At 34.3% G+C, this 27,451-nt stretch overlaps 2 protein-coding genes across 15 annotated transcripts in view; one reads left to right on the top strand and one right to left on the bottom strand.

Moving 5' to 3' along the window:
- The window catches only part of LOC105667715 (gamma-aminobutyric acid receptor alpha-like), a 93,673-nt gene extending 75,048 nt beyond the window's left edge, over window positions 1-18,625 (bottom strand). Inside the window, exon 1 of one of the 5 annotated variants that reach the window (XM_012359680.2) lies at window positions 18,307-18,625. The gene's annotated coding sequence lies outside the window, so the exon portion shown is untranslated. Of the gene's footprint in view, window positions 1-1,012; window positions 1,635-7,171; window positions 7,666-18,306 lie in introns of those variants that run through there. The other 4 variants (XM_067353422.1, XM_067353423.1, XM_067353426.1 and 1 more) reach the window with 4 other exon arrangements.
- LOC105667730 (uncharacterized) lies at window positions 1,599-27,394 on the top strand. 10 transcript variants are annotated; one of them, XM_012359757.2, is made up of 8 exons: window positions 1,599-1,722; window positions 3,178-3,488; window positions 16,436-16,656; window positions 22,596-22,760; window positions 23,676-23,913; window positions 24,001-24,294; window positions 24,567-24,863; window positions 24,994-27,394. In XM_012359757.2, exons 2-7 carry the CDS (start codon window positions 3,407-3,409, stop codon window positions 24,779-24,781), a joined length of 1,215 nt encoding a protein of 404 aa, XP_012215180.1. In that variant the 5' UTR covers window positions 1,599-1,722; window positions 3,178-3,406; the 3' UTR covers window positions 24,782-24,863; window positions 24,994-27,394. The 10 variants fall into 10 exon arrangements, with proteins under 10 accessions (XP_012215180.1, XP_067209534.1, XP_067209531.1 ...); XM_067353430.1 differs by lacking the exons at window positions 1,599-1,722; window positions 3,178-3,488 and adding an exon at window positions 10,138-11,284 and having other exon boundaries at window positions 16,150-16,656; window positions 22,599-22,760; XM_067353429.1 differs by lacking the exons at window positions 1,599-1,722; window positions 3,178-3,488 and adding an exon at window positions 10,138-11,284 and having other exon boundaries at window positions 16,150-16,656; window positions 24,976-27,394.
- Window positions 27,395-27,451: the final 57 nt, after the last annotated feature.

Below are 27,451 nucleotides of genomic sequence, written 5' to 3'. Positions count from 1 at the left end.
TCTTTCATTAAGAGCGGCTCACACTTCCCACGATGTGCGTATTCTCAGAGTCGTTTTCGACCGCGTGTTCTCCGTGAAATTGCGGCAATATTTCACAACAAGAGTTCTCTTGCTGTTCAATCTAAACACACTGCGCAAAAAAAAATTTGGAAGATGACACGAAGATTCGTATAAAGAATATACTTCTTGCGGGTAATATTAGTAACACGTGTCTGAAATTAGTCCAATTTGCTATGGCTCATTTTTTGAATTGTATATTTATTTATTTTTTTAATTATGTTTATCACTCAAATTTTGTTAAGATCTCTCTGCTTGTTTTTCTTAGTTTCCACGAATAAAAAATGTAATAAAATCGCTGGCACAAATCTACGTTATTTCCTGTTTACGTATATCATTTCATCGCCCGCATCATTTTCTGTCTATATATGTCCCTCGCTTTCCGCAATAACAAATTATAAAATAAAAAGTACTTGGCATCGCTTCAAATCAGATTGTAGTGAAATCGTATTTCTTTCTCTGATGTTTAACATATCAAATATGCAAAATATATAAACTTTTTCAGCCATAATTCTGAACAGAAAACGCTTTACTATATATTTCGAATATTTCAATCTTAAAAATAGCGTATCTTTAAACAGCATAAATCGATATAAACTATTACTGCGGTATCGTGACACAACCGTACATATATTTCGTGCAATATCAACTTTCGCTTGTATCTAGCTTGAGAACCCAAGGCCATCGCCCTTAAAACGATAAAATTTACTTTCAAATTCATTAAAAAAAAAAAATAATAAAATATAAATATAATTATTAATTATAGAAAAAAAATACATTTGGCAGCTTGCATCGCGTTTAATTATTAACGTGAAAATAAATACGACACCTTATATTCGGAATTCAGCCATTAATTAATTGTACTCTCTTATTAAAGAATATTCGGAAAAAGGCCAAAAAATATTGAGGACAAAAATAATACGGCATCGTGACGAAAAAAGCTGGAGACACGTACGGAATCGTTTGGTGCCGGTTCGAAGCCAGCGGACTTTCTGCTTCCGACTGCGGATACATTGCGACATAGAAGCGGGGGTAGTTGGTGTACGGGCTCTCTCGCGGCTGCGGAGACGAGGACAGCAAACTAGTCGGCGGGGTGGAGAGTGGGTATTCGCTGGGAGCTCGGAAAGGGGCACGATGCGCGCCGCGACGCACCGCTGCGGCAGGGCTAGAGTGAGACAGCCCGATTTTCCGCCCCGCAACCGCAGCATCCCCCATCACTCGTTCCTTAATCCTCTCACTCTCTCCTTCTCCCACTACTTCCGGTTAACTACTCACTCTCTTCTTTCGTCTCAGCTTTTTGTCCCTCTTCTCGTGTTCCTCCCTCGTACCCCCTTTCACCATTTACATCCGTTTTCGTTACTTTCGCACCTACTGCCTCTCTTCGTCCCGCGCGCACTCACCCTCACTCTCACCCTCCCACTTCCTGACGTTTTCACCTCACTCGGTCCAGTATAACGTTGGAGCGTGCACGGAGTGGTTCGCCGCGCAACTACCCGCTCAGACACGCACGTTGATTACGCGTACACGTTGATCATCGGTGCCGATCGCGGTTTATGCCCGACGATACGTGCGGAGACGTTTTCGCGGCGCGCTGGTAGAAAGGTCGATGCAGGAGCCGTGCTGGCCCGAAACGGAACCGCCGAATCGAACGGCCGAATCCACGTGGTACACTTATAGATTAAACGCCAGCAAGAGAGAAGAGCACTCTCACAACGATACGAAAATTTAACGTCTCCAGAATCTCACGCAAGCTTTCTTGAAATTAATTTTACTTTGTAAAAGATTTTTTTTTTAAAGAACTCGAGAATATTTTTAAAAGCCTGATAAAAATTTCTCTTTAAGACATGAAAGTTTGCTTGTAATTAATCCTTTCTCTCAGTTACTTTTTTGGAAACTTGAGAAGAAAGAACTTAGCAAAAAATTCTTCGTGCAGAATATAAAAGCTTCTTTCAAATTAATCTTATCTTTTGAAATGTCAATTCTTCCTTACAGAATATAAAGATATTTAAAAAAATGTCAGAAACAACGAAGCGATGAGCGGGATGGTTCACAAAAGAAAAAAAATGCATAAATTATTTCAATTAGACAAGCAAAACGAAAAAATAAAATCGTAAAGACTGGCTTTTCCTAATTTAACCAAATCATGAAGTTAAACTGTCCGAGTGCGGATTTTAGAAAACAAGAAAAGAGAAAGATAAAATAATAAGAATATATTATTTAAAATGAGCGAATGCATTGTTATTTTATAATCACATTAGAGTTCCTTCAAATTTGTTTTTTTTAATTAAATTAAATTATCTTTTAGGCTAGATTTCTTTCAAAATATTGCGTGTCAGCACATTTAAACTCTTTTCGGCATGTTTTATATTAAGTGCCACTTTTTTATCAATGAAATAGGTGCTATATTTATACTAATGTATTGCAAACCATGATTAAACCGTTTCATTGTATCAACAGGAAAGCCAAGTAATTGAGATAGATGAACGCATTAATATCAATTACAATATCAATATTGCGCGCGTGAAAAGTATATATTATACGTGAAATAAAACCTGGGTTAAAAAACGCGCATGCTCACGAAATAGCTCTGCAATTATTTTTGTGTTAATAACATTTTATTCATTCACAAATTAGCGAAAAGAACCGAGCTTATTAACGCCGAAAAATAATTATAATAAACTACAGTAAAGAATTCATTATTCACTCTAGTGTTCTATTAAATTTGCTCCTTATTTACGTAATCATTATTTATGTATGTGGATCAGCAATGAACAATAAAATAATACTTTGCTGTGTAATTAAATTTAGTTCATCAGCGCGTAAATATATTTTTTTTTATTTATAAAATTACGTTACTTCGGCCTATGCTTTAATCAATCAAGAAACAATTTTATTTTCTACATGCTGTAATGTCTATGCATTCTTTATGTCAGACTGATACAGTTGGATGCATATGTGGTGACGAAAACCGACAAAGTCCGACTAGAAAAGAAGAAACGGACGGCGATGCCAGCCAATTATTTCACCGCTAATTAAGACGACGTATGCACTCGGTTTTAAGTAGACCGGTGGGTAATTGGCATCGGGGCAATGCCCAATGTTAATTGGTTAATTCGTTAGTGTGACTCAATCAGCCGATGCATCGTGCCATAAACGGTCATCGCAGGATGCAGTCATTCGTGATCATATCGGGGTAATCGTGTCTTGCTGCCTGTCGACACTGATAAGGAGCTTCGTGTAAAGTGCACGTTAAAAGCCCGTGTGCCCGCAATCTTCGTTAACGATAATCCGTACGACTTTCTTTCTCTTCTATGACAAGTTCCTGCAGTACGTGACCAAATTCGCCACGATGACGAGCGGACAGAAAAACAAGTCCGTTGTATATCCCGAACAGCAATACAGCTATATGCCATGTCCATTATACGACACCGGTAAGTGCACTGTGATCGATATCAATATTATTGTTGATTGCTGCTTTTGTCTCTCTTTCTCTCTTTAATCTTCTGATGCGCTTGAAGTGTCAGAATAAATTTCTGTACTCTTTATAATTCGTTATTGTCATGTACAAGATATTCGATATTAGATGCATTTCGTAAATTCTGTATACAATTTTAGAGATCTTCAGAAGTCTCTTTAGAGAGTAGAAGTATTTTTCTCATATATTACAACTCTAAAAATATTGACTTAGTGAGATTTTTGTTTTATGTTATACTTATTATATTTTTCATCTTTTTCCATGTATAATTGTATGGTTGCTGCTTTATAATTGAGTAGATATAATAATCTACTCGAAACTCTTGAACTATATAGTGTGATCAACGATTAGTATTAAACTAAGAGCGGGTGCTCGTGATCGATCTTCGATGTAGGCTCTGCGAAACTCGATACAAACTAGGCAACGGAACCTGATAAAGTTGCGGAAGTAACTTTATTAAAGTATTGCACGTTATAAAGAGTGTCAGTGTCAAATGTGTTTAGTTTCGGCAAAGGCGTGTACGATAAAGAAGTGTAAGCTTTACATATTGCATGTTTTCTATCAATGTATTATGTAAGCATTTTGATCATCCATGTGTAATACATTAATTCATCGAAGAAATCTGATGGTATTAGATGTGATTAAACTAATTCGCTATAGTACTCGATAAGAGATACGTATATATAAACAACCGTAAATCAAGAAATTCATAACCACACGGTTTTATGTGAGAGAAAATTAATGATTTGTACGCGAACAATTCAAAGAGCGTTATCGGCTAAAACAAATTTGATGTTTACATTTCACTTAATTTGTCATCGATATGAGAATACGTAATTCTGTATCGTGTTTTGCGAGATAAATTTAATGCAAATGTCATGTTAAAATTAACATATCCTCATCAAAAAGAAATTTCACTTTTTATCTATTATTATAACACAAATTTTAAAGTAATAAAAGAAAAAACTGTTAGCGCACTTTTATATCTCAATTTGCTTTGACTTTTATGACGAAAAAGACAATGTTTTATGATAACTTTTATCTGCATATCAAAATTACAAGAATTACAAGAAAAACTCTTTTAACGATATTTTATATAAAGTTTACGTATTCTATATTTCCGTATATTGTACAGAATATCCCGAAATTAGCTAAGAGAAATTGAATTACAAATTTAGCAAGAAATAATTTCGCTAATTCTAGAACATTTTCTATGTTCTAACACTTCAAATGAATATTCGTATCCTCGATTCTTCCTTACATGACTACGCTTTGTAATTTCCTTAAAATTGAACTCTTCCATTTCACATGTATTTTCCGCGAGATAAAATTTATAGCTTACCGTGGAACGAAACGCACGCTAGAGTGTTCCCACGTGTTCCTAGATTAATTGCACTTTCTGTTTGATGCACCGTCGTGCTACAGCGGTGACCGAAGTAGGCGATAAGCTCTTAATCTTTGCCATAACGGTCCGTCCGTTACTTTCTGATATAATCATGTTAAAAATATAAAGATTAATTCGTCTAACTAGTCCAAAGTAAACTAAAACAAACTATATTTCGTTTTTGTAAAAAAATAATAGCCGCCCAAACATCGTGTAAACTCTTTTTCAGCAATAGAAAAATTATTTTTGACATATTCGTAAGCGGAAATTTTAAAATAAATAAATAAATATTTTATTTTATTTTGCTTCATCAGGAATAACATTAAAAAATCTTAAATCAGAATTCCTTTATAAAAAAGGCTACAGTAACATAAATTTTCAATTGTTACTTTACATAATACACCTTGCAATGTTATTAAGAATTTCCATTGTTAACATAATAGATTATTAAATAGAATCAAAATTAGATATTTTTATTATAAAATATTTCGTTGTTGTGTATCGTCATGTTACGTTTTCTATCTATGTGTTAACGTTTTAATTCTTTAGGAATTTAGAAAATATGCTGGGGTATGTACTATTCAGAAATTATATGAGAGTATTGCGTAATGGAGAGTAGCATAAAAACAGAAATATGTTGCCAAATAAAGTTTTGGGAACAGGTACAACTATCTCCGTGAATAATGCGATTACCTTTTTGTACGAGAATAAATTATTGCATCTCGCAATAGTGACGTGTTTGCCCTAACCATGTAAACACGTGTGAATTTCACAAGTAAACCTCGGCTTGTTTTGCTAATACATGTCTGTGGATGAAAAACTTCAGAGTTCGATACAATGAATACAATCTAATTAGCATTCACGGTACCATAATTACTACTGCTGTCCACTACAATAATTAATGTTATTGCAATCATGTCACTCAGTAATATTAGTTAATATTAATATGCATAGTATTCTACATATAACATATGTACTTAAAAAATGCATTTTTTTTGCATTGTAGAATTATACTGCATTTTTGGCTATATTCAATTTGAAATAAACCTTTTTCGTTAATTTATCGGTATGTACGATAGTTCATTTAAATAGATTTTAATTGGAGAATCTTGATAAAATACTAAATAGATAGGTGGATAGCTGTCTGAATAATAATTTAGAGAAGCAAGTAATGACTGCAAATTTGTCGCAGCTTGCATAATATGCACACTTTTTTTACAAATTTAAGCAAAAGCAACGTAGATCTTCATGTGACAAAAATTCGTATATAAAAATCTACAAGATTAATTCAATTAATTTGCATTATTTGCACGTTAAAACACTTAAATTGTGCAGTATATATTTTTCTAGTCCATAATAATTTCTAATTATAAAATGTTCCATACATCCATCAACCAAATTCCAGATTCCTTTCTGATCTACTGCACAAAATAAAATATAATTTTTATATAAAATATTATTTACACAGTCTTGTTTTTGTGTAATGTTATCGTAATTTTGAGAAAAAAATTTAGCCTTATTCATCTTTTTACTGACACACCTCGTATTTGATTAAGGAGAATATTTCGTTTTCTCTGATTTCTCTATATACAATAACGTATCAATATTATATTCAATGTATTAATCATTTTTGCGGATACTTCTATCTGTGATATTGAAAAATTCAACAAAATTCTCTAAAAAAGGAGTTGAGTTAGTGCAAGAATTATATATGACTCTACATATTGCTTCAGTGAATCCACGTAAAAACGGATTGGATAAAGTGCCAAATACGTCACAGGTGGTTTCACAATGAACTAATGTGAACGTGAAATATGATGAAAGAGTGTAATGTTGAAAGAACTACTTAATTCGGAAATGGATTAATTAACAGATGCTTGATTTTTGTTATCGCTGCCAAATAGGTTTTTTTAAATAATTATAATATACGAGAACAAGTATATATATATGGAAATCTCTTCTGCTTTCCTAAATTTAACATTAAAGCTAGTTATCAGAACTTAGTGTTATGATCCTATCACGTATCAACGATAATCGCTGTATCAGCGTGAAATTCTAGAAGACAGAATCAAGTAATGGATTTGATCCGTTATTGCCTTTTAGCAAAATAATTAAAAATAATTAATAGCTTTCATGCATTTAAAAATTATCTAAACAATGTGAAGAAACGAGGCGCTTAAAGCAATATGTCTATTGCATTCCCTAAGTTCTACTGTCAGATATAGTAAGTCACAGAGGATGTCAGTTATACGTACCTACATGCAAGGTTACAGGACGCACGCAAACTGCAATCTAATCGATGTTTTATTTGTAATTCTGATTATGTCGTAATCCAAAAAGCAAACACACACAGCAATTTTCTGAATTTATTTTCTGATTTATAAATCTTTTTCGATGGCCGCGCCGAAAGTACTCGTGGATCGTATTGCTTCTATTTTTTCTTCGTATAGTTTAAACATTCTTTCATTAAAAATATTTATCAAGAAGTACGTGTAAACTTCTCTTATTTTATAATCAGTCTATAAAATTAGCAGAAATAATTTTAAGCGTAAGTGTACCGTAGACAAATAATCTAGAAGTAATGTTTGATATAAATTTGAATAAAGTACATTGATAAATAAAGTGTGAAACGTTTAATGAGTCACTGAACACCCAAATGCAATTGCGACAAATTTTAGCGAATCCCTCGACCGAGGTCAATCCGTAATGACACTTCTAAATCGTGCTTTCCGAGCGTTGTTCGACTGGTCTGCGCTAGCACGAACCGTCTGGCACGCCGAATACTTTGAGGTATTCATAATTCTGCCGTATCGCCGTCGCGCTATTAATACTTGCGACAACTTTAGTTTTCAAGCATATGCCAAGAATAAATATACGGTACATCGCGGCACGTAAATAACGTCTGGTTTTATCGTTCCGGAAGAGTTCGATCGCAAAAACGACCGCGGAGCCGAACATTCGAGTCGATTACCGATCCATCTAAGTTCGGCGCAATTTATTATATATAAATTTATCAATTTAATATTTCTGCAGAAGTATTGTACAATAGTCTGTAACCTTGTTGCCAGGCTGTGTTACTTAAGAGCAACAAAAGTAGGTTGAAAGAAATAAAAGAAGCGATAAAAAGACGGCGACGGAGGTGTCTTTAATTGAAAGAAATAAACTGAAGTACTTTTCGCCATGTACATTCGGGAACACAGTTCGTTTTATTGAGGTGATAGGCGTGCCAATTTGGCAACTGAAGTATAAATTCTCTAAAATGTAACAATCGTAGTAGCGGATACGACAAGCATTTTCCACTTTTTTTTCCCTTCCTCAATCGTACATGCCATGTCGTAATAACTATTGACCCGTAAAAGACGAATTTTCACGAAGAAAAGAGCTATCTAATTTGCCAGTTGTAAAGGTGCGATTCTTGGCAAGCAGAATTATATGAACGGCGTCAGAAAAACTAGCGATTTTGCGGTGAAAAGTAGATAATTTCGCCAACGATTTCGTGACTGGAATCAGTCATTCGCTAATGTTACGTTTACCGATAGTAAAACAAAGGAAATATTTATTAAATTTTTTTGTTGAAGTAACACAACTTTAATAATATCTTTTAAATCTTAATATCTTTTTAAATAAACGAGATTTATAATTACATTGTAAAACTTAATTATATCACATTTATATTTTAATCATTGAATAATAACGTCATAATAATTATTCTTTACTGTAATTATCCTTCTAATTATCGAATTGCATTATGTTATTTCCGAGCAATAACACAATGGCCTCTATCCTTGGTGTCTAGTAGAAAAAGCGGTACGAGAGTTCTTATTAGCATGTCGCAGCATCTGTGCTGGACCTTTTCACTTTTTTGGAAAGCTACCTTCTGCGCAGACAATCTATTTTGTATTTCGCGAGCATTATTACAAGCAATACCTTTGTTCACTTTAATTCGTGAACTTAGAATTGAAACAGTAACAATGATGAGACAGTTTTGTTATAGAAAAATTAACATTTTTTATTTGCGGTGATCATTTCTTTTCGGATTACGACTTTTGGCAGCGCTATGATAAATGTTATGATGCTACGCAGAAAAGTCAGTGTCAGTATGCCAGTCATGCGAAGTGTCACGAGTCATCAATTAGTGCCGTTTACTTCACAACAAGAGATATTTGGGGCAGCTCACATTGAAAAGTTCAGTTAGCGAATACAGACGTGTATATATGTATAAATAATAGTATATATAGAGTTGTATGTGTTTAATCCACCACCATTTTTCACGCAAAATGTGAAATATTGCAAATTGGTTGAATAACAACTTTTATATTTATCTTCGTTTAAAAAATTAAAATATCGAATATAAGTTATATCTGTTATTACTAATAACAATAAAAACAGAAGTATTATAATTTTATCTTTTAATGAATTTTGTCAAAAGCCTTTAAGTCAATCAATAATCAAAAAAATATAAGATATATCTATGAAAATTAATTTGAATAATTGGGAGCCCAATGTTATCTGCTAGCTAGGTATTTTACGATAAGAAACGTTTGCACACGTAATTAATTCTGAAATCTCTTTCTTCGGAGATTCACATTAATAGTTATCTTTATTTTGTTTTCCACATAATCAATTTTTAAATAATATTACGGGTCATTTACGCATAATTTTTTTACGTATTTCTTTTATATAATTATTCATTAAATTACAAATAACTGCATAAAAATGGATCAGTATTTTAATAAAAATATTATCATAAAATATAAAATGTACCGCCTTGCAATGTTTCAACATTACGGCAGCAAATATCATATTTTGAATTGTCAGAAATGCCGCAACATATTCATTCACATTCGTGGAATATCTTTTTTTTCAATCAACGGATATGACAACATTACTATATATTATTTAAATAATTCCTTATGACAAGCGAACAAAAACTAATTCCTAATTTAACCGCTCGAAAGTTCCTGTCTGCGCCAGAGCGCTTTTAAAATAGATATTATCGTCGCTAACGATGCTCGCCAAATGCGACGACGTGCAATAGCTCAGCCGTTCCTTCAACAAAGAGATCTTATCGGAAGTGCGCGCGACGGCAATTACTCCGAACTACGAACCGTGAATTAGGTAAGCATATCGTGTAGCGGCTCTACACGTGTCTAATGTCTGGTCGCGGCGCGTTGCGGCGGACCGCTGTTTCGACGGCCCTGGGAAGCGTCGCGATGCCTCGTGCACGCCTCAGTGCGAGGGTGCCGTTCGCCAAGAGTACGTTGCGTCTCGTCGCGCGTTCCGTCTTTCTTCACGCTTCTTACCCTCTTCGCACCGTTCTCTCTCCCGCGCGTACTCCACCGCGACCTTCGAAGGTAACGTGAAAGAACACGCGCTCTTGGATCAACATTGCGAGTGCATTCCCAGGACCGTATTCACTTCCGATCGAGGTACCATCGCACAAAGTGTGCTGTCAAGCTAATATCGTCGCGTGGCATCGCATGCTTGGATCAAGCGAGCCCGGACAGGCAGAGATAATAACCTTCGCGGAAAGACCTTGACGTACCGTCGTCGCGGCACACGTCGCGTTACATACAGTGAATATTTCAATCTACAATATCGATCTACCGCGTGTGGAACACGTGTGTGTCGCGAGTGCTCTTCTCTCCAGCCCCGCCGTGCACTCGCGTTGTTCGTAGAGAAATCTATCTTTTATCCGAATATCGAGATATCACCCTGCGGGTAGGCCCTCCTTCCTACGCGATAGTGTGCGTAAGTACGCGTTCGCGTCCGGTTATTTCAACGTGTTATCGATCTACCACATAAAACACGTGTTTCATGAATGCTCGCGCGATAATGATCATCCCTATCCATTTGGATACATCAATGATCGGTTTTACCTTGAATTTTTTACACGAAGCTAAGTTATTCGAATGTCAACAAAACTATCTGACTTGCAAAATCGCGTTTTGCGCGCAACACTAATTTGACAGGAAAAGTAGCCGGATTGTAAAATCGAGTTAATATATCGATTGAAAATTTGCCCAATTATACATTGTACGCAAACTAAACTTTTGCGTAAAAATATCGCCCGTTACGAAGTATTACACTACATTTCACAAGTACGTTATCGATAATGAATTCGATCCAAATGCTACGTTCACGTCATCTATTATCGCAGAGATGTCTGAATCCCAAGTTTGCCGTCAATCGCGAGTAGTGTAAATATTACAATGCGCGATCGATCGGGTGCACGGGACACGTGTTTCATGAATGCCTTTATGACGCCTGTCGTGACTCTGACGTTATTTTTTCTCGCCTGTCTCTAATGAATCGAGCAAATGCAGAACTCAATGTCGCTGAATATTACTGATGATCCACAGAGAACGGTACCGTTTAATTTCGCACGAAAAATCAAATTATATGAAATTGCACGACGCAAAGTTCAAGTTCGATGTTGAAAGCAACGATAGATAAAAGTCCTTAATCAATGCAATTTCTGTTACCTAATGCTTTATCCTTGCAACGCGATTGTGCACTCACGCCAATCGAGTTACTTGTGAATATTTCAATATAGTATCGATCTACAGAGCGAAGCAGACATTCCCAGTTATTCGCGCTCTCACAACATCAATAAAGCTATTGTTTTTCTCGATGTCCAGCATAATCGCAGTACGAGTATCACCGACTACTAGGTTCACGCGTGAAATTCCCTTTTACGTAAAAATACAGGCAATAAATTATTTAAAACTTATTGTGTATAATTGCAGTATAAAATTAATTTCTTTTCCTTACAATCTTTTTCAACTTTCCATACTCAAGAGGCAAGCTTTTTGTGTTTAAATAGTGTTTATGTTGTGTTTATTTCAAAAGATGCCAACTGTTGCAAATTACTCATTGATTCCTACCCTATATCTCTGTGGCTAATCCTTGCTTTTATTTTTGTCACATCATAGCGCAATTATTTCAATGGCGTGTCATTATGACATTTATCATACATGAAAATAACCGCAGGTTTTCGGATCATATTTCCTGCGTATAATTATAGCTTGCGATTAACCATGAGTCGTAAATCGGTATTGTCGCTCATAATAGCATTTCAACAGCAGCTATAGACGACCGTTCCGTCCTTGTTCATGTACATTCGCATATTAGTGGAGACAGCCGCTCGCTTACTTTCCTTACTGCGTAAAACTTGGAAATTTGCTAGAATCTGACCGATTGTTTCTCAATAATTGTAGCACTTCCGCGATTGGTCGATATACGAGAGAAAAATAAAATATAAAAAGCGTAATATTTCTTCTAAATGTCTCTCGTATCTAGTGTAATAATTAAATATTTCTTGTATCTAATATAATAATTGAAATTTCGCAAAAAATATTTGCGACGTTAGTTATTAAGTGCCAAATTTTTCTCCTCAAAGAAACAAAAAATCAATATACTTGATTAAGCCCATTTTTGTACCACATTGTGTAGAAAAGATAAAAGTCATGATGAAGCAAGAATAATCGATCGGAATTAACTTGAAGTTTCATTCGAAAAAGTGGCACATGCGGCTACCAAAATGTTTGACTGATAAAGATAGTATGTTGAATAAAATCATAAAAATTGAAAAGTACGCTTTGACTCACACATGATTTAATATTAGTGGTGAATAAAGAGAGCGTTAAATATTCATTCAATCTTGATTTCGACACTTGAGTGCCAGATATTTGTGAGCAGACTGATTATAATTAGAATTTGATTTATTTCGCGTTTAATGCTTAAAATGTAGGAACTAATTACGTTTGATATGATATAAATGGTGATTAAAGAACAGTTATTATTGTATAAAAATTTATAATAGTTTTATAATGTTTTAACATCATACGTGTAAATCTCTAAGGATATCTTTTGATCTCAGCATTTGTTTTACTGTTGTAAAAAGTAGAGTACCTACGTATCGTAGAGTTTTTCTCTACGATACATGACTCAAGCGGAGCAAGATCGGAGGATTTTGTAGAAATCAATAGGATAAATTCCTGCAGTTCATTGCGGCAATATTGCAGTATTCGCGCAATTTGTTTCACTCGCACACATAATTACTAACTAAAATGTTTAGCCAATAGATCTCCTTATTTTAAATACAATTTTTTGCTAATTACTTATAGACCATCAAAAATCATTTATATAATTTTTGAGGTTATATTGTATTACATTAAAAATACCTATATACCAATAATTTTTAACGTTTCACTATTTTCTGTAAAATATTTTAACGTATTATTCAAGTAAAATGCTATAAAGCTAACACCGATAGCAAAATTAATTAAAAAACTCATTTAAATGCCCTAGTATTATTTAATATGCGTCAGTTTTTGCACAACATTTTGCATCAGAGACTATAAACAACGAAGAAAGCTTTACCTTCAAATCCAATAACTTTATATACCGCAAACTCACTCTTACATACCTTGCCGCCAACTATAGATCGAATAAAATAATGAAAGTCAGTTATCTCGTTAATTCGCATGGTAGGTAGCGATCAAGTATGCGTATAAAAAAAATAAAAGTTTTCTCAAGCAAAATTTCTAAAAATATATGGACCATTGGAATATATGAAAATGAAAATATGTAACACAAATTTGAAGTTGGACGTTTTATTAAATATTTTGTGCACTTTTAACTATTAGAATAAAATTACCATAAAAATAAGATTAAGATTTGTGTTAAAAAGTTTTTCCCATTCAAATGTTATAAATTTTTAAAATCACACCGAGCATTCTTAATATTCTAAAGTTATAAACGATTTTATTCAGCAATGATTTTATAACAGAAAATCTTGGCAGTACAGCCAATTTCCAAAAATATTCCAAAAATATGAATCAGTACAAATTGCACCACTTTTATCCTTATCATTATCGAATAAAACACCTAGTATTAGATTAAATGGAAACTAATCTGCTGTCTGTTTCACGCATCTATGTCTGCGCCGTGTGCCATAATGACAAAGCAGTCTACTTTAGATCAATCGAGAGACTCGCTATTAAAGCTCGTGCCGTTCCTACGACGAGACAGTCCTCCTGTGAAGAGGCAAACGTTAGTCGACGCGCGTTGCTTGTGCCGCTTTTAATCCGATGTTACGTATTAAGCTCTTTGACGGTCAATTAAAATATTGTAATTTCACAAGTTTAATGTTCTGAGAATAAAAAAGGGATGTTGCAAAGTACATTCATAATGCATTTAGGAGTAAAGTGTACAAATTGTTAATACGATGACTAATTAATATTGTTAAATATTGAAAGTGATATCTGACTTGAATCTGACAGCCACAAAAAAATTAATAGCGCGTAGAATTTGATACTGTTTGGAATGTGTCGAATTAAGAAAACATCAAAACAATCGAGACTCGCGTGACCTTGTGCGTTGAAATTATCGTTGCAGGTTTAGTTCGATAACCTCTCCGTCTAACCAATGTATTTTTCGTTATGACTCCACCAAGTTAAAGTACAAGTCGTGTGCATCGATAGTGTTGTTTCGAAGTGAAATTTGAATCTCGGCGAAGTTCTCGGATAATCTAATATTTGTTTCGTGCGTTGAATCATTCGACATACATATTGCAGCGCGTGTTCCGATTTTATCAATATTTGTTTTTAACGGTGTGATGCATTACACGTATGTATGTCGCAGTGAAATTTGTTTGAAAAATGAAAGAATGATCAATGTGAAATGCATTAAGCTGCAGCTTGTTCACAATGTTGTTTGTTTGTCTAAAAAATCTATTAACTGTGTAAAAAATTTCTAAATTTATTTAAAAAATCATCCTCAAATAATTTTAATGCACAATTATATTAATAAGAGAAGAGGAGAGATAATTGTTTTCATATTTTTAACTATTCTATTACTTTGTCAACAGTTTTGTTTAATATTTTCCTGACTTATTTTCTTACATCTTCATCTCTAAAGTATAGTTTTGAACATATATTTTTAGTAATCGACTAGAAAATTTAAATAGCCTATTAAACGAATGCGGCTATAAAATTTTATAGTTCGTTAAAAACTATTTAACGATCTTAATATTCAGTTTGGCTTACATTCGAATGCTGAAATATTAGTAATTACGCGCCAAAAAATAAAAGTGAAGTAAGAAAGTGAAGTAAAACGACAAAGTGTGCAAGCATGAATTAATGAATCATTTACGGGTTTCTTTACAAGTGCATATTCTTCGCAGACTATGGATAATATTCGAAGAAATAACGTGAGTTAACTTATTTCTTAGAAATAAATCCAATATTATTTACATCATTCTTTTTATTATATGCATCGCGAAAAATAGAGATTTAACTTTTGCACGTGAAAACTATGAAACAAAAAAAAAATAAATATATATTGTGCTAAGTGTTATACTATCTATAATAAAAGAAAATAATTTTAATAATTCTTACTATATTTTTATGGTAATTTCACACTGATAGTATGACAATTTTGCAAAAAAATATTACGTAAAACATAAAAAATTCCAAACTTATTGCTGTTTCATTTCAATATATCTGAATGGTGTAGATGCTGTATCGTCATTTTATTCATTTTTAATATTGTAAGGTCAACTGTCGATTATCTGAGTATTTCAGCCGAGATTGCACAGGGCGGGTAAAAGATCGTTATTATTCTTCTTGTTCGACCTAGATCAGCCACGCAAGTGCTTTAGAACCACACGGCAGCAGGAAGTCGCCGTAAAAGCTAAGAACGTCGAACATTCCCGCGAGTTTGCTATCAAGGTTCACTGTCAGTGCCATCGCACGAGCGGCTTTAAACTCTGACCTCAATGTCGCCCGACGCTGTATCATTTATCGTTCTCTCCTGGGCTCGACACCACAAGCCCAAATCGACGCTTTTTTAACATGTCAAGATTATTATTATCGTAGTACACTCCGCCGTGAGTTTAAGCGTCAGTGCGTCCAGAATCATGTGAGGAAAAAGGAAAAAGAGCTTTCTTCCTGCCGGGAAAGCCGCGAAGTCGGGATCGTGTATTGAGATTTAGGAAAGATCTAGAGAAACACTAAAAACTCCCGTACCCTCCTTGTGATCGTCGCGCACCGCCACCACCACTGCCTCTCTTCCACGCGCATCTTAGAGCACCCGAATCGACCGGAGCGTACCGAACGGTCGGGTAAAAGTTAAAGCCGATAAAAAACACACATACACGAGCGCAACACGCCGACAGCTACCCCGAGATCGAGCACCGAAGTCAGTCATGAATCTTATGTTCCGCAAGAACTTCGGGGGCGAGAAAGGACCCGGTGGTGGCGGACTAGGTGGAGGAGGACTAGGGGAAGTCCGGCCCGTTCTCGGCGCCGCCGCTTACGGGACCGGTGGGGCCTACAGCCAGGGTTTAGGAACGCGTTTTGGCGCGACGCGCGGCGGCGTCGGTCATTCGGTGATCGGCGGCGCGCGTGGACCCGTACGACGCAGCCGGGAGTACGGATACTTTCCGTCGATGGGCGATCACGAGCACCAGGGACACAGCTATCGCACTCATCTGTTCCTGTCACCGCCTGCAGGTGGGGCACTTGGCTCACCACCCGAAGAGTCGGGCGAGCGGCTGGGCCCGCCGCCGCGTCGCAATTCCGGGCCCCACGTAATCAAATGGGGCGGCGGCGGCGGCGGGACCGTCGGCTCTGCACAGGGCGCACAAACCGCTAATCAAGCTAGGAGAAAGCAGAATCAAATTGGCCAGCAGAAGGAACTTTCCGATCCACCAACCCCGACAGCGTCCAGGCAGGTAAGTGCAGATCACTTTTTAAGAATTCGAAGGATCTAGGAGCAAATTTAATAAACACCCTTTTCGATGTTTAATAATAATTTCGATTTCTAATGAAATTTTTAAGTTTAAACTTTCTCTGCTAAAAATTCAGTTATTTATCATATTCTTTTCCTAGATCCTTTATTTGGATGCATTTAAATTATTTCTAAATATTTATTTCCAAGATCAAATGCATTAATCTGATAAGATGCATAGAGAAACAATGTTAATTTATCGGTATATTTAGAGAAAAACTTCTTATTGAAGAGCATTTGTTTAGTTTAAGTTGTTTTTAAATTGTGATGTATAATGTAGAATGCATTAATCAACAATAAAGCACGCGTATCTTGTAACGCAAATCACGTACGAAGAACTGCTGTAATTATGCCTTGCAATGAGTAACCATAATTATGGTAATCTTCATAATTGATTAGAACGTGAATTAGAATTAATTTATGGATACTATGTTCTTCGCGACATTGGGACTATATGATCTAAAGAGTGAACTGTGCAGTGTTGGAACGTTCCCAACAACCATTCGCTCGATGCGTTATATCTCATTACTTCCTGTCATCTACATAAGGCCAAAAAGTTGCAGTATGGATTGAAACTGACCTGTCGTCTAATTTATGATGATTTTATGTTCAGTAATGGCTATTTTAATTTATATCAACACGCATTCTAAATATGACAAATATTATAATAAACATGACTAAATATTCACACATATTCCAAATAGAAAATAATAATTTGTTGCGATTCAGTAAATACTTTTATTTTAGATATGATTTAATATTTTCTGAATCCTTTAGAATAAAAAATAAATTAATCAAAAGGTTAATAGAATATTAGTGTAATATATCAAGATTCTGGATAGACTATTTTATCGTTGTTCTTATTGAAATTCAGTTGTAAACGAACGCCATTCTTTAAAGCAAGCTGTTCGTCAGCGAAGAATTTCAATAAAGCTAACCAATAAAGCTAACCAATAAAGCAAAGCAATAAAGTTAAGCTACAGTGGAAATAGAAGAAAAGAAGAGATATAAAGTAACACCTACCCAAGTCGAAAGACAAAGTCGCTATCTCATTGCGTGCTGTCTTATAGTCGCTATCTTTTATAGTAAATTCCGCGAACGTGCCGTAAATTCAGCACAAGAATTGACGGGTGCAAACATTCGACACTTAATGTTTATCGTGTGCCGTCAATCTGTTTAAAATACCCCTCGTATCGCATTTTATGGATATCTTTGCAAACGTTTAGTACGTCTCATATTTCACACACAAGAGAAAATATTTTCGGGTCACAAGCGCCGTGGCGCTTATGTTAAAGAACGTAATGAAACTCATGTTGGCATCGCTTGGCAAAAAATTGACAAACAGAATTTACTTGCGTCGTTACTCACATGTTTCAAACATAATTGCTCGCGCAGGTGTATTCTGCTACATTTCAATATTTACAATTGTAATCACGATTCATAAATGATTGAATAAGAAATTAGGGCAAAAATAATAGTTGAGAATGATTAATGTGTCATTAATCAAGAAGCAGATTTCTTTATAATTGCTTCAATAAATTAACAAGTAAATATATCAACAATGAAAATGTAATAAACAGATTTAGGTATTCACCGAGTCGATACGTTGCCGCTTCAACGCCGCTACGAATATGTTGCTCCTTTCTGTTTCTTGTCACCGCTTTGCTGTTTTCTGCTTCCGACTGTTCCTTTAGAAGTTACACTTTTACACTCACAATATTCACTGAAGCGTTCGTTGTTTAATTTATTTAATTCACTACCGATATTTGTTTCGATGAAATGACGCGAGAAATAGAATGAGCGTAATTCAGCGCTTGGACTCACACTGAGCATTGTATTTGAGAGAATTATAAAAAAAATTTCGGAATAAAGATAAGATTGCATTGTCATCACCATACAAAATTCGTTTAAAAAAAAAACCCGGGCGCAAAAAGTCGCGACATAAATGCAAAATTCACCAACGCTTTTAAGATTTCCGCCATTTTATACGAAGAACTATTAAGAAAGAAAATGCAATGTTCCAATAAGTAGGTTATGTGACTGTGCTTACAAAAAACACATTAATCGTGATCACATAAGTTAATAGGTATACTGGGATGACGACTAATCGTTCAATACAGCATTTCTGACATTCTATTGTACGCAGAATTTACCCGAAATTACTTGGAAAAAGCAAAACGCGAGAGCGCAAAACCACAATTCAATCACTGTACCGGCAACATTCGTCACGAACTGAATTATGACGTAGATTTTTAAAATAGTTACAGCATCTCATTGGCTGCATTCAACAAATACAACTAAATTAACTGCTCCGGGAACCACAAACAGCGACCAATCAGAGATCTTGTATTATTCACTATTCACTGAAACCGCCATTTTACTGATTTTACTGATTTTACTGAATGCAGCCAAAATTTCAAGCAAGCGATGTTACTTATTTCGATAAATCTATCATAGCAATTCTTTGATACTGTTTTGATGCTTTTCGACGCCGATAGCGAATAGCACACGCAACCACTCGTTGGATAAACGCGAAATATGCATGTAAAACGCGCATCAGAAAACTGAGTCCCGCAACGGAAACGACAGTCTCCGACTTCAAACGTCAAGAAATGCGATCGCGTGGATATGTATATTTTGATGCCTCGAAATGATTGTCCGTTAATAAACTTCGGTATTATCAACACTTGTTCGTACATAGAACTCACCTGAGAGGAACAAAAGAAACGCAGAGAACGCGAGAACGCGGAGTGACCACAATTCAACTACAACACCGGCGGGAACATTCGACATGAAGTGAAATGTACAAGATTTGAAAGTATTATGGCGAACACGCAATAACAAATTAATTGCGTTCAGAAAACATAAAATAAATTGCCTAATATGCGATTAATGATTGGTACATCTGATTGGACAAAAATTGTACACCAATCAAATGCACAAATCGTTAATAACTAAACTCACTAAGCAGTTTAATTTGCTAGGTTTGCTGAACGCAGTTAATGTTTCGGGCAACTGACGTTATTTACCTCGATAAATTTATAATTATCATGATAGTGATTCTCTTTGTGTCTTGACGTTCTTCAATGCTAAGGATAGCGAATAACACATGCAATGCTTATCGGACGATCAGATAGCGTGAAATATGTACGCAGAAAAATAAAGTAAGGAGTTTTTTGTCCCGATAAGTACATCATTTCGAGATGTTGTTTAAAAATATTGAAAAATGTATTAATCGCGATTTTACAGCTCAATAGTTCTGAGACAATGGGTGGTCATTCAATTCGACATTTATTTGCATAATATTTATTTTCAACGGATAGAAAGATACGAAACACATAGCAAGCAACATACGCTAATGCAACATGACTGATAATGAAAGGATTATGAAAACTAAGAAAGAAGAAAGAGAGAAAAAACGTCATTGTCTCTACGCGAGCGCGTTCCTTCTAGGAAAGCCAGTTATAAAATTCTTAACGACAGTATTACGTAAACAATGATACGAGATCAATATCAAGCGACGTTTTTGGGATTTCAAACAATTTTCACAGGAACGATGGATAATTTAACATTACTGTATGTATCTAATTCGTTCTGTTACAAATTGAAATTTGTGCAATAATGACATTTTATAACTATTTTAAAAGGTCAGTATAAAATTAATAGTTAATGATATTTTATTTAATAATTAAAAAAAATAAATTAAAAATAATAATTATTAATTAAATCATTAAAAATACTATATAATATGTCACATGTACTTTGTTACATTTTTCTCGTGCAAAAGCATAAATGCAGAAATTCAAAAGTATTGAAGATTCAAAAGTACAGAAATATTGTTGCAGCTTTTGTAGTCTGATGTAGATTGCAATGTTGTATGGCGACTTTTGACCTTTACAATGCATTTTCTGAATACTTTTCCTAATGTATATACAATGGACAAAGTATTTAATATTCAAACATTGTAGATAAAGATGTTTTGTTTCACGTATTGCCCATCACATATTTGTTGATTAGTAAAAAATAAAAGAGGATCAAATAGTTTCTTTTACTCAATAGACATAACTTGGTTAAAAATAAAAAATATAAATAAAAATATAGATATGATGAAAAAACAAATTTACAAGACTCAACTAAAAGCTTATAAGATTAATCATGAATGAAATCTTATCTTATTAGTGCAAATTTTACTTCTACACATTTAATAAACTAATTGTAACTAGATATCTACAATTCAAGTTTTTAAGCATTATGACATTTTTTTTTTTAATTTTAATTATAACATTTTTCTTTTCAAAGGGCATGTTTTCTCCAAAAAAATACTGTAAAGTCAAATACTTAATGACATATTAACATTAAATAAATTTGCACATTAAATTATGACAACTGTATTCATAATATTTAATTTATATGCAGCTTTAACATGTCAAACATTAAAAGAAGCAGTACAGTTTAACACATCCCAGTGGAACCATTGCTATAAAAAACAGTCTCTACTCTATGTCCTAATTAACATATACATAACAACGTGATGTTACATTCAGAATTTAATAGCTGTTTAAGATAAAATACAAATACAACACGCGGCAATGAAATATGAGTCTACAATTTGCTAAACTAGATCAAAGTGAAGTCCAAACTACTTTATTTATAATGATCTGGTTATGTATTTAAAAGTAACTTATGTATATGTAAACACTGGAAGTTTACAAATGATGTGTAAAGACAATTATAAACGTCCCTGCGTGCGGTGCGTGCAAGTACAATGCAAATACGTATTGCTACTAGAGACTTGCTTATCATTACAGTGTTGCTCGATGCTTTATTTTTAGATACACTAAAACATGCAAATTGTTATGGATCGTGCAACTTTTTCTCTGCGCGTGTTTCTCGCATTTTATTAATGATGTGCGCACAAACACATTCTATGCACGCATTGCTACAATGACATAAAATAATATGTACATTTTTATACATAAGAAAAATGGAAAATTTACCATTATTTAATGAAATTTTAACTATTGAAAAGTTAAAATAATTTGAGTAATGAAATTTATTAAAATAAATATTATATGTGGTCAAATTTTCAATGTTTATTATTTGAATTTAAAAAAAAAGCAGCAAGATAAATTATTACATTTTTAAAAATTGCTTCTCTTCCGTGTATTAACATGCTTCTACTTTATAGAAAAACGACATTTTACAATTTACGATTACTGGACGCAGAATGAAAAACTACGAGGCAGTGTGATCAATCGCTAACGTCAAGCGCACCTGCAAAATTGACATGCAACGTAAACCACGTTGCTGTATCGTAGATACGTGAAGTATAAAAATATAAGGTCTACGAGAGCCAGGATACATAAGCACATGAAACCTACCGGTGAGAAACCGGTGGAAGAGATGTGAGCAGATCGAATCTACGGTGGTGACCGTTTGCGCTTAGGCGCAAGTAGTAGTAAAAAATGAATCGGGTCAGACGCGAAGCGTGTACGTGCAAATGCCATTACGGTGTTTCACCTATGCCCATGGCTTATTTTCATTTTATTCGGACACGTATTACATGACATCTTTATTATTGTTGCTATATATATGTATGCTGATAAATGTATTTGCTAGATATGTCCGCGCGCACATCACTTGCACATACTGCACATATAGCGTCGTATCCCAGCTCTTTCAACTTTAAGTCTGTATAATGTATAAGCATAAATAGTATGTATAAGCATATAAAGTATGTATAAGCATAAATCTGTAACAGACTTTTTAAGCCTAGTAACATTTTTTAATATCAAAAAGTGGTTCGAGAGTATTAACTATTAGCGAGCATTACGTATGTCTCATTAATACGTATATAATTTTTTAATTGCATTATTGTTTTAGCAGGTATCCTTCAGTGGCAACCGTGCTTCCGGTACGTACACACCTCTCGTGGTTTCTGGAAGCAGTCCACCGCGAGGTGAACCAATTTCCTTGGCCACTTTGGACCGTGACTGTTTCATTATACCTCTTGCTTCTCTTGAGCGTTTTTTACCAGCAGGTGTACCAGTGAGTTATTGAATAAAATTATTTACTCACATGTTTCTTAAGAGAAGACAAAATTACAAGGTGTTCTAGCACTTCAATTGCAAAATTTTAAATTAACTTGAAGCACTCCGGTAATATTCTAGTCATAAACAATATATTGGAATTATCAATGATTTATCTATCCACATTTTCATTAAGAATAATTGACTCCAAATTTTGCAAGAAATTCTGTCGCGAGTGAAATCAGGCAATAAAGCAATTATTCAAACGGTTTTTAAATGTTAATATTTTATTTAAAATCTCTATAGCTTTATGATAGCTTTGTCCAAAATATAATAAACAGAATATCATAGAAGTATCTGATGTAGTCGACGAACTTATAGATAGAGGCTCGTTCTTACGAGTAAGTAAAGCTTCTGCCAAAACTAGAATGGTCGAGCTATTGGCCTCTTGCAAGCTGCGACCTTGCGTACAAGCCTTGTGTCAAACATCTAAAAATAGTTAAAGTTATCTACTAAATAGTTCATGATAAAACTTTGGAAGTTGAAATTCCGAGAAGTATTAATATTTAATAAAATTACATCAGCTCGTGCGCATATACATTATTGAAAGCGATTAGAAATATTTTTTTTGTAATAAAATTGAAATGCTATAAGTATTTGCTAATTTGTGTTGCATTCACTTAATTCAATTCGGAATTTTTTCTCCAAGAATGTAGTTAGAATTTTTAATCTCAAAAATAAAATCTATAAAAAATTTAGATAAAGAACGAGAATAAAACTGTATTTGATATCTTAATATCGAAGAAAATGAGGAAGCATCAGTTTTGTTTTTCTATCTTTCATTTTTTTACTCAACTTCTCAATAATAATTATGATTGGTAATTCGCGTATATTTTATTGTTTATACTTTGTAACTCGATTTTTTTATTTAAAGCACGCTCCTGTCGCCGATAAGAAGAGACCAGGAAGCCCTTTGTCTGTTCTCGAGGTTGAGGACCCGAAGCAATGTGTTCTCGCGCATTTTATGACGCCTTTGGAGCCACTGGACCCTTTAATCGAGTCACCAGTGTCTCGCCCGCTAGTGCTACAACGCGATACTGCCGCAGAACTAGTCGCTGAGATAGCACCTTCCGCGTCGCAAAGCATTTTACTTACAAACATGGAGAAGAACGGTACGTAAAATTAGAATATCCCCCACCGAGAGACGACAACGTGACGACGAGTCTTTTTAAGACTGTTTAGCTGAGCTCCCGTTTCAGCGGATTTCCCGTTCATCACATATTATCTAATAAACAAGCAAAACACGGACCCAGTAGATTTTTATAATGAAGTACAATGTGCGGCTCTGCGTAAATTTGACCCGCGAGATCTGAGATACGCGGCCAGCCACACATTGGATCTGTTCAATGAAGTGGCGACAATCGCGAGACCGCCTTTGGAGCCGCCCGGTGGAAGACCACCTATTCCGTCCACCGGCTATATAGTATCGATTTTCAAAGTATTCGAGGGCGACGACGGTCTTAAGTTTGAACAAAATTGGCTCTATTGGACAGGTAAATTTACGGTTTATTACTTTAATCATTATTACTCGAGTTGCCTTCTGGAATTTTATTATGAAAAATCTATGTATATCAAAATAACAGCATTTTTAAACTGAGTTTTAAGCTACTTTGTTACAAGGTATCTAATGATCTAACTATAGCTGCAAATTTAATTTTGCTAGAATATTTTTCAAGCAAATGTTATATACTGTCTACCTACATTTGTAAGATATAAAGAATCTCTATTTTATTCCAGAACTATATCAATCTTTATGATATTGCAGGTGCGCGTATGATGTATCGGTACTTACCGAAATCGGTGGGTCTCAGACGCATTACTTTGCACAAATCGATGTCGCAAGGCGACAAGATGTATCTGCTGATCTGCGAATGCTCGCAGCTGCAAGACAATCTATCTGCCGCGGCGATACTTCTGCCGGCTCTTCGTGCACGACTATGCGGTTACATCGGACTCTATAGACCTTCCGTGTGTTTCTGATTCCTTACCCAACTACTAGAGTCTGCGAGGATCATTTCGAATCGCATTACGTACAGCTCTGCAGAAAAATCTGACCGAAATGGTATCGTATCATATTTTAATGCTTTACTTTTCGATCTGGTTTTAAAAATGTTTCAATATTGATACCTTTTCAGTATTGATTATTTATATAAGTATCGGTTATTTTTAATCAGAACTCATTTTAATTGCAGACATAATTAAGGTCATAAATAAATAATGGATGCCAAGAAAGAAGACATGACACTGATTTGTAGAAAGAGTGTTGTCATAAACGCTGCTAACAAACGCAAGACACTGTGATTTCTTATCGTACTATTATAAGGAGCACAACTTCGTATACGCTTTTGATGAATCTCGTCGAGAAACGACGGAATGGCCTGCATGCTCGATTAGATACGCCACTGGATCTGTTTGTATTTTTCGACTTTACTATTTCGTTCATTATGCAAATGAGCGTTGCTCCAGTAGGGTCACCAAGCAAAACGAAAAAAATGGAATGCATACAAAACGAATATCAATGAAATTGATACGTAGATTGCAGAAAATATTGTAACGTACGTTGTATAAAAACGGGTATCTGAAATGACCCATCAAGCGACCAAATGGAAGCGTCAAAATTCTTGATACTTAATTGAAAAATGGGAACATTTTATGCACCGATATGGAGCAGATAATGATGTACGGATATATTACCGATTAAAGATGTTTGGTCATTCTACAGGTGCTATCGCGATACGTGAGCATAACGATATACGTAACATACTTTTACTACTATTGGTAACTATCGAATAATCGCTAACTACATATCATACTCGATAAACTGTGATATTTGAGCGAGCGGCGTATATATCACAATGGGTTATCCCTCTTGAAACCTACTCTCGAAAATGCTACTCTTAAAATCAATTTAGGTGACGTAGGCACAAATTAGTGGAACTTTGAAGGCCGACACGGTAGAATGTAACTTCAAATCTTTTATCAATTATCTTCGTATTTGATATTATACATCCATATATACGGATTATTGATGCTCGCGGAAATGCAGATGTGGATAAACTACAATCTTAAAAAATTCAACAAAATTTTATTTTATGCACTATTTTTTTCATTACAAAAGAGAAATTTTTCTTTTACACCATATTTACAAGACGTTTTATCATCTTTGCGAAAATAATTAAACAACATTAGTTGTACTGATAATAATGATAATGATAATGTATTGTTAGACTATGTTTTATTTTTTTTTTATACTTTATAACAAAAAACTAATTATCTGCGAAAAAATTATCAATTTTTAATCAGAGTTAAATAAAAATTTATAAATCTAATTCATATTAAATCAAATTTGTAGATTTATATTTTATCCACATTCAGTCTAAAGATTATCTCCATATATATGTATATGAGAGAAAGATGAAAGTAGAGCAAAGGCATACACGGGAAAAACTTATGCAGATCCCATTTTTTTAGGTGCCTATAGCCATTTTAGAGAATGAAAGAGTAGCGTGAGTTGGCATTGTAGTACAAAAAAAATCGTATAGCCAATATACGCTTGTTGCATACAGACAATAGCTAGGGCGATTACGCAGGCGTAATCGTCACTTGGTAGGTTTTTAATAAAATACTTGACCCGTAATGGCGTGCTTATCATACGCCAGATTCGTACTCGCTAAGCATAAAGTGGAACAAAACTTAACTATAAAAAAAGGAAAAGAAAAATACAGGAAGTAAGAGAAATGTGCGATTCTACTGTGATCATACGCGTATCATGTTCGATACACGCATTTGTGTATGCGATTCAGCGCGACAAGAGAGCGCAAGTTATGAGATGTGATAAAACAGTCTACTAATAGTGTCCAGTCTATGATGTTGATTATAATTAAAGCGCGCCAAATAAAGTATTATATTCACATCTCTTCATTGCATATTTATTATATTAAAATGAGTTTTGATTTTAAATTATAATTTGCACATATATGTGAAAATTTTGATGTAATATTATTTTAAGAAAAGACTGGACATACTGCATTAACCCTTATAGTAACATATTAAAAATAAGAGATTTGAAATCTTTTTCCCCTAATTTCAATTTACTTAGCAACTAAAAAGTATTTTTTTTTTTCTTTACATTTTCTTGCTATTTTTATTAATTGCATAAGGTAATTTTACTTTGTAAGGATAAAATTGAAAGGAGAGTAGTTATATTATTTTCATGAAATTAATAAAAATTAATATTTGATTAATGACATTATGTACTAAAAGGGTTAAAATAAACTGCTTTTGTTCTTGGAAAAGAAACACGGCACCTCCTGTTTGCCTACAAAAGAATTTTTGCTCTATACAAAGAAGTATGCCTCTTCAAAGTAACTTAGGAATTGTACAAAACATCGTATTTCTTAGCTAAATCTAACAATAGGTTATTTCATAAGAAAACAAGAATCTCTTTAAAAATCATGCTATAACTATAAACAAATGCGATGAATTGTATAATACATTGCTACTTCATAAATATAATAGATTTATTAAATCGTGTACAACGAATATGACGAATAATAAATCACTTCTAACATTAAATTGTTTATTTCTTCCTTATTAGCACTTGTTTTTCCTAAATTTTGTTTATCAATATTTAAAAAGATCTTTTGTCGC

Source organism: Linepithema humile, chromosome 4 (assembly GCF_040581485.1).
Source record: "Linepithema humile isolate Giens D197 chromosome 4, Lhum_UNIL_v1.0, whole genome shotgun sequence".
Classification (NCBI taxonomy): domain Eukaryota; kingdom Metazoa; phylum Arthropoda; class Insecta; order Hymenoptera; family Formicidae; genus Linepithema; species Linepithema humile.
Note: the sequence above shows the minus strand (reverse complement) of the source record. Positions and strands in the feature narration are given on the sequence as shown.

Excerpts from the sequence above, each read along its gene's own strand:
- LOC105667730 (XM_067353429.1), top strand. The coding sequence starts at position 11,237 with ATGCAGAACTCAATGTCGCTGAATATTACTGATGATCCACAGAGAACG. Across the intron at positions 11,285-16,149 it reads CTGATGATCCACAGAGAACG|AACTTCGGGGGCGAGAAAGG; the intron begins GTACCGTTTAAT and ends ATGTTCCGCAAG. Across the intron at positions 24,295-24,566 it reads AAATTGGCTCTATTGGACAG|GTGCGCGTATGATGTATCGG; the intron begins GTAAATTTACGG and ends ATGATATTGCAG.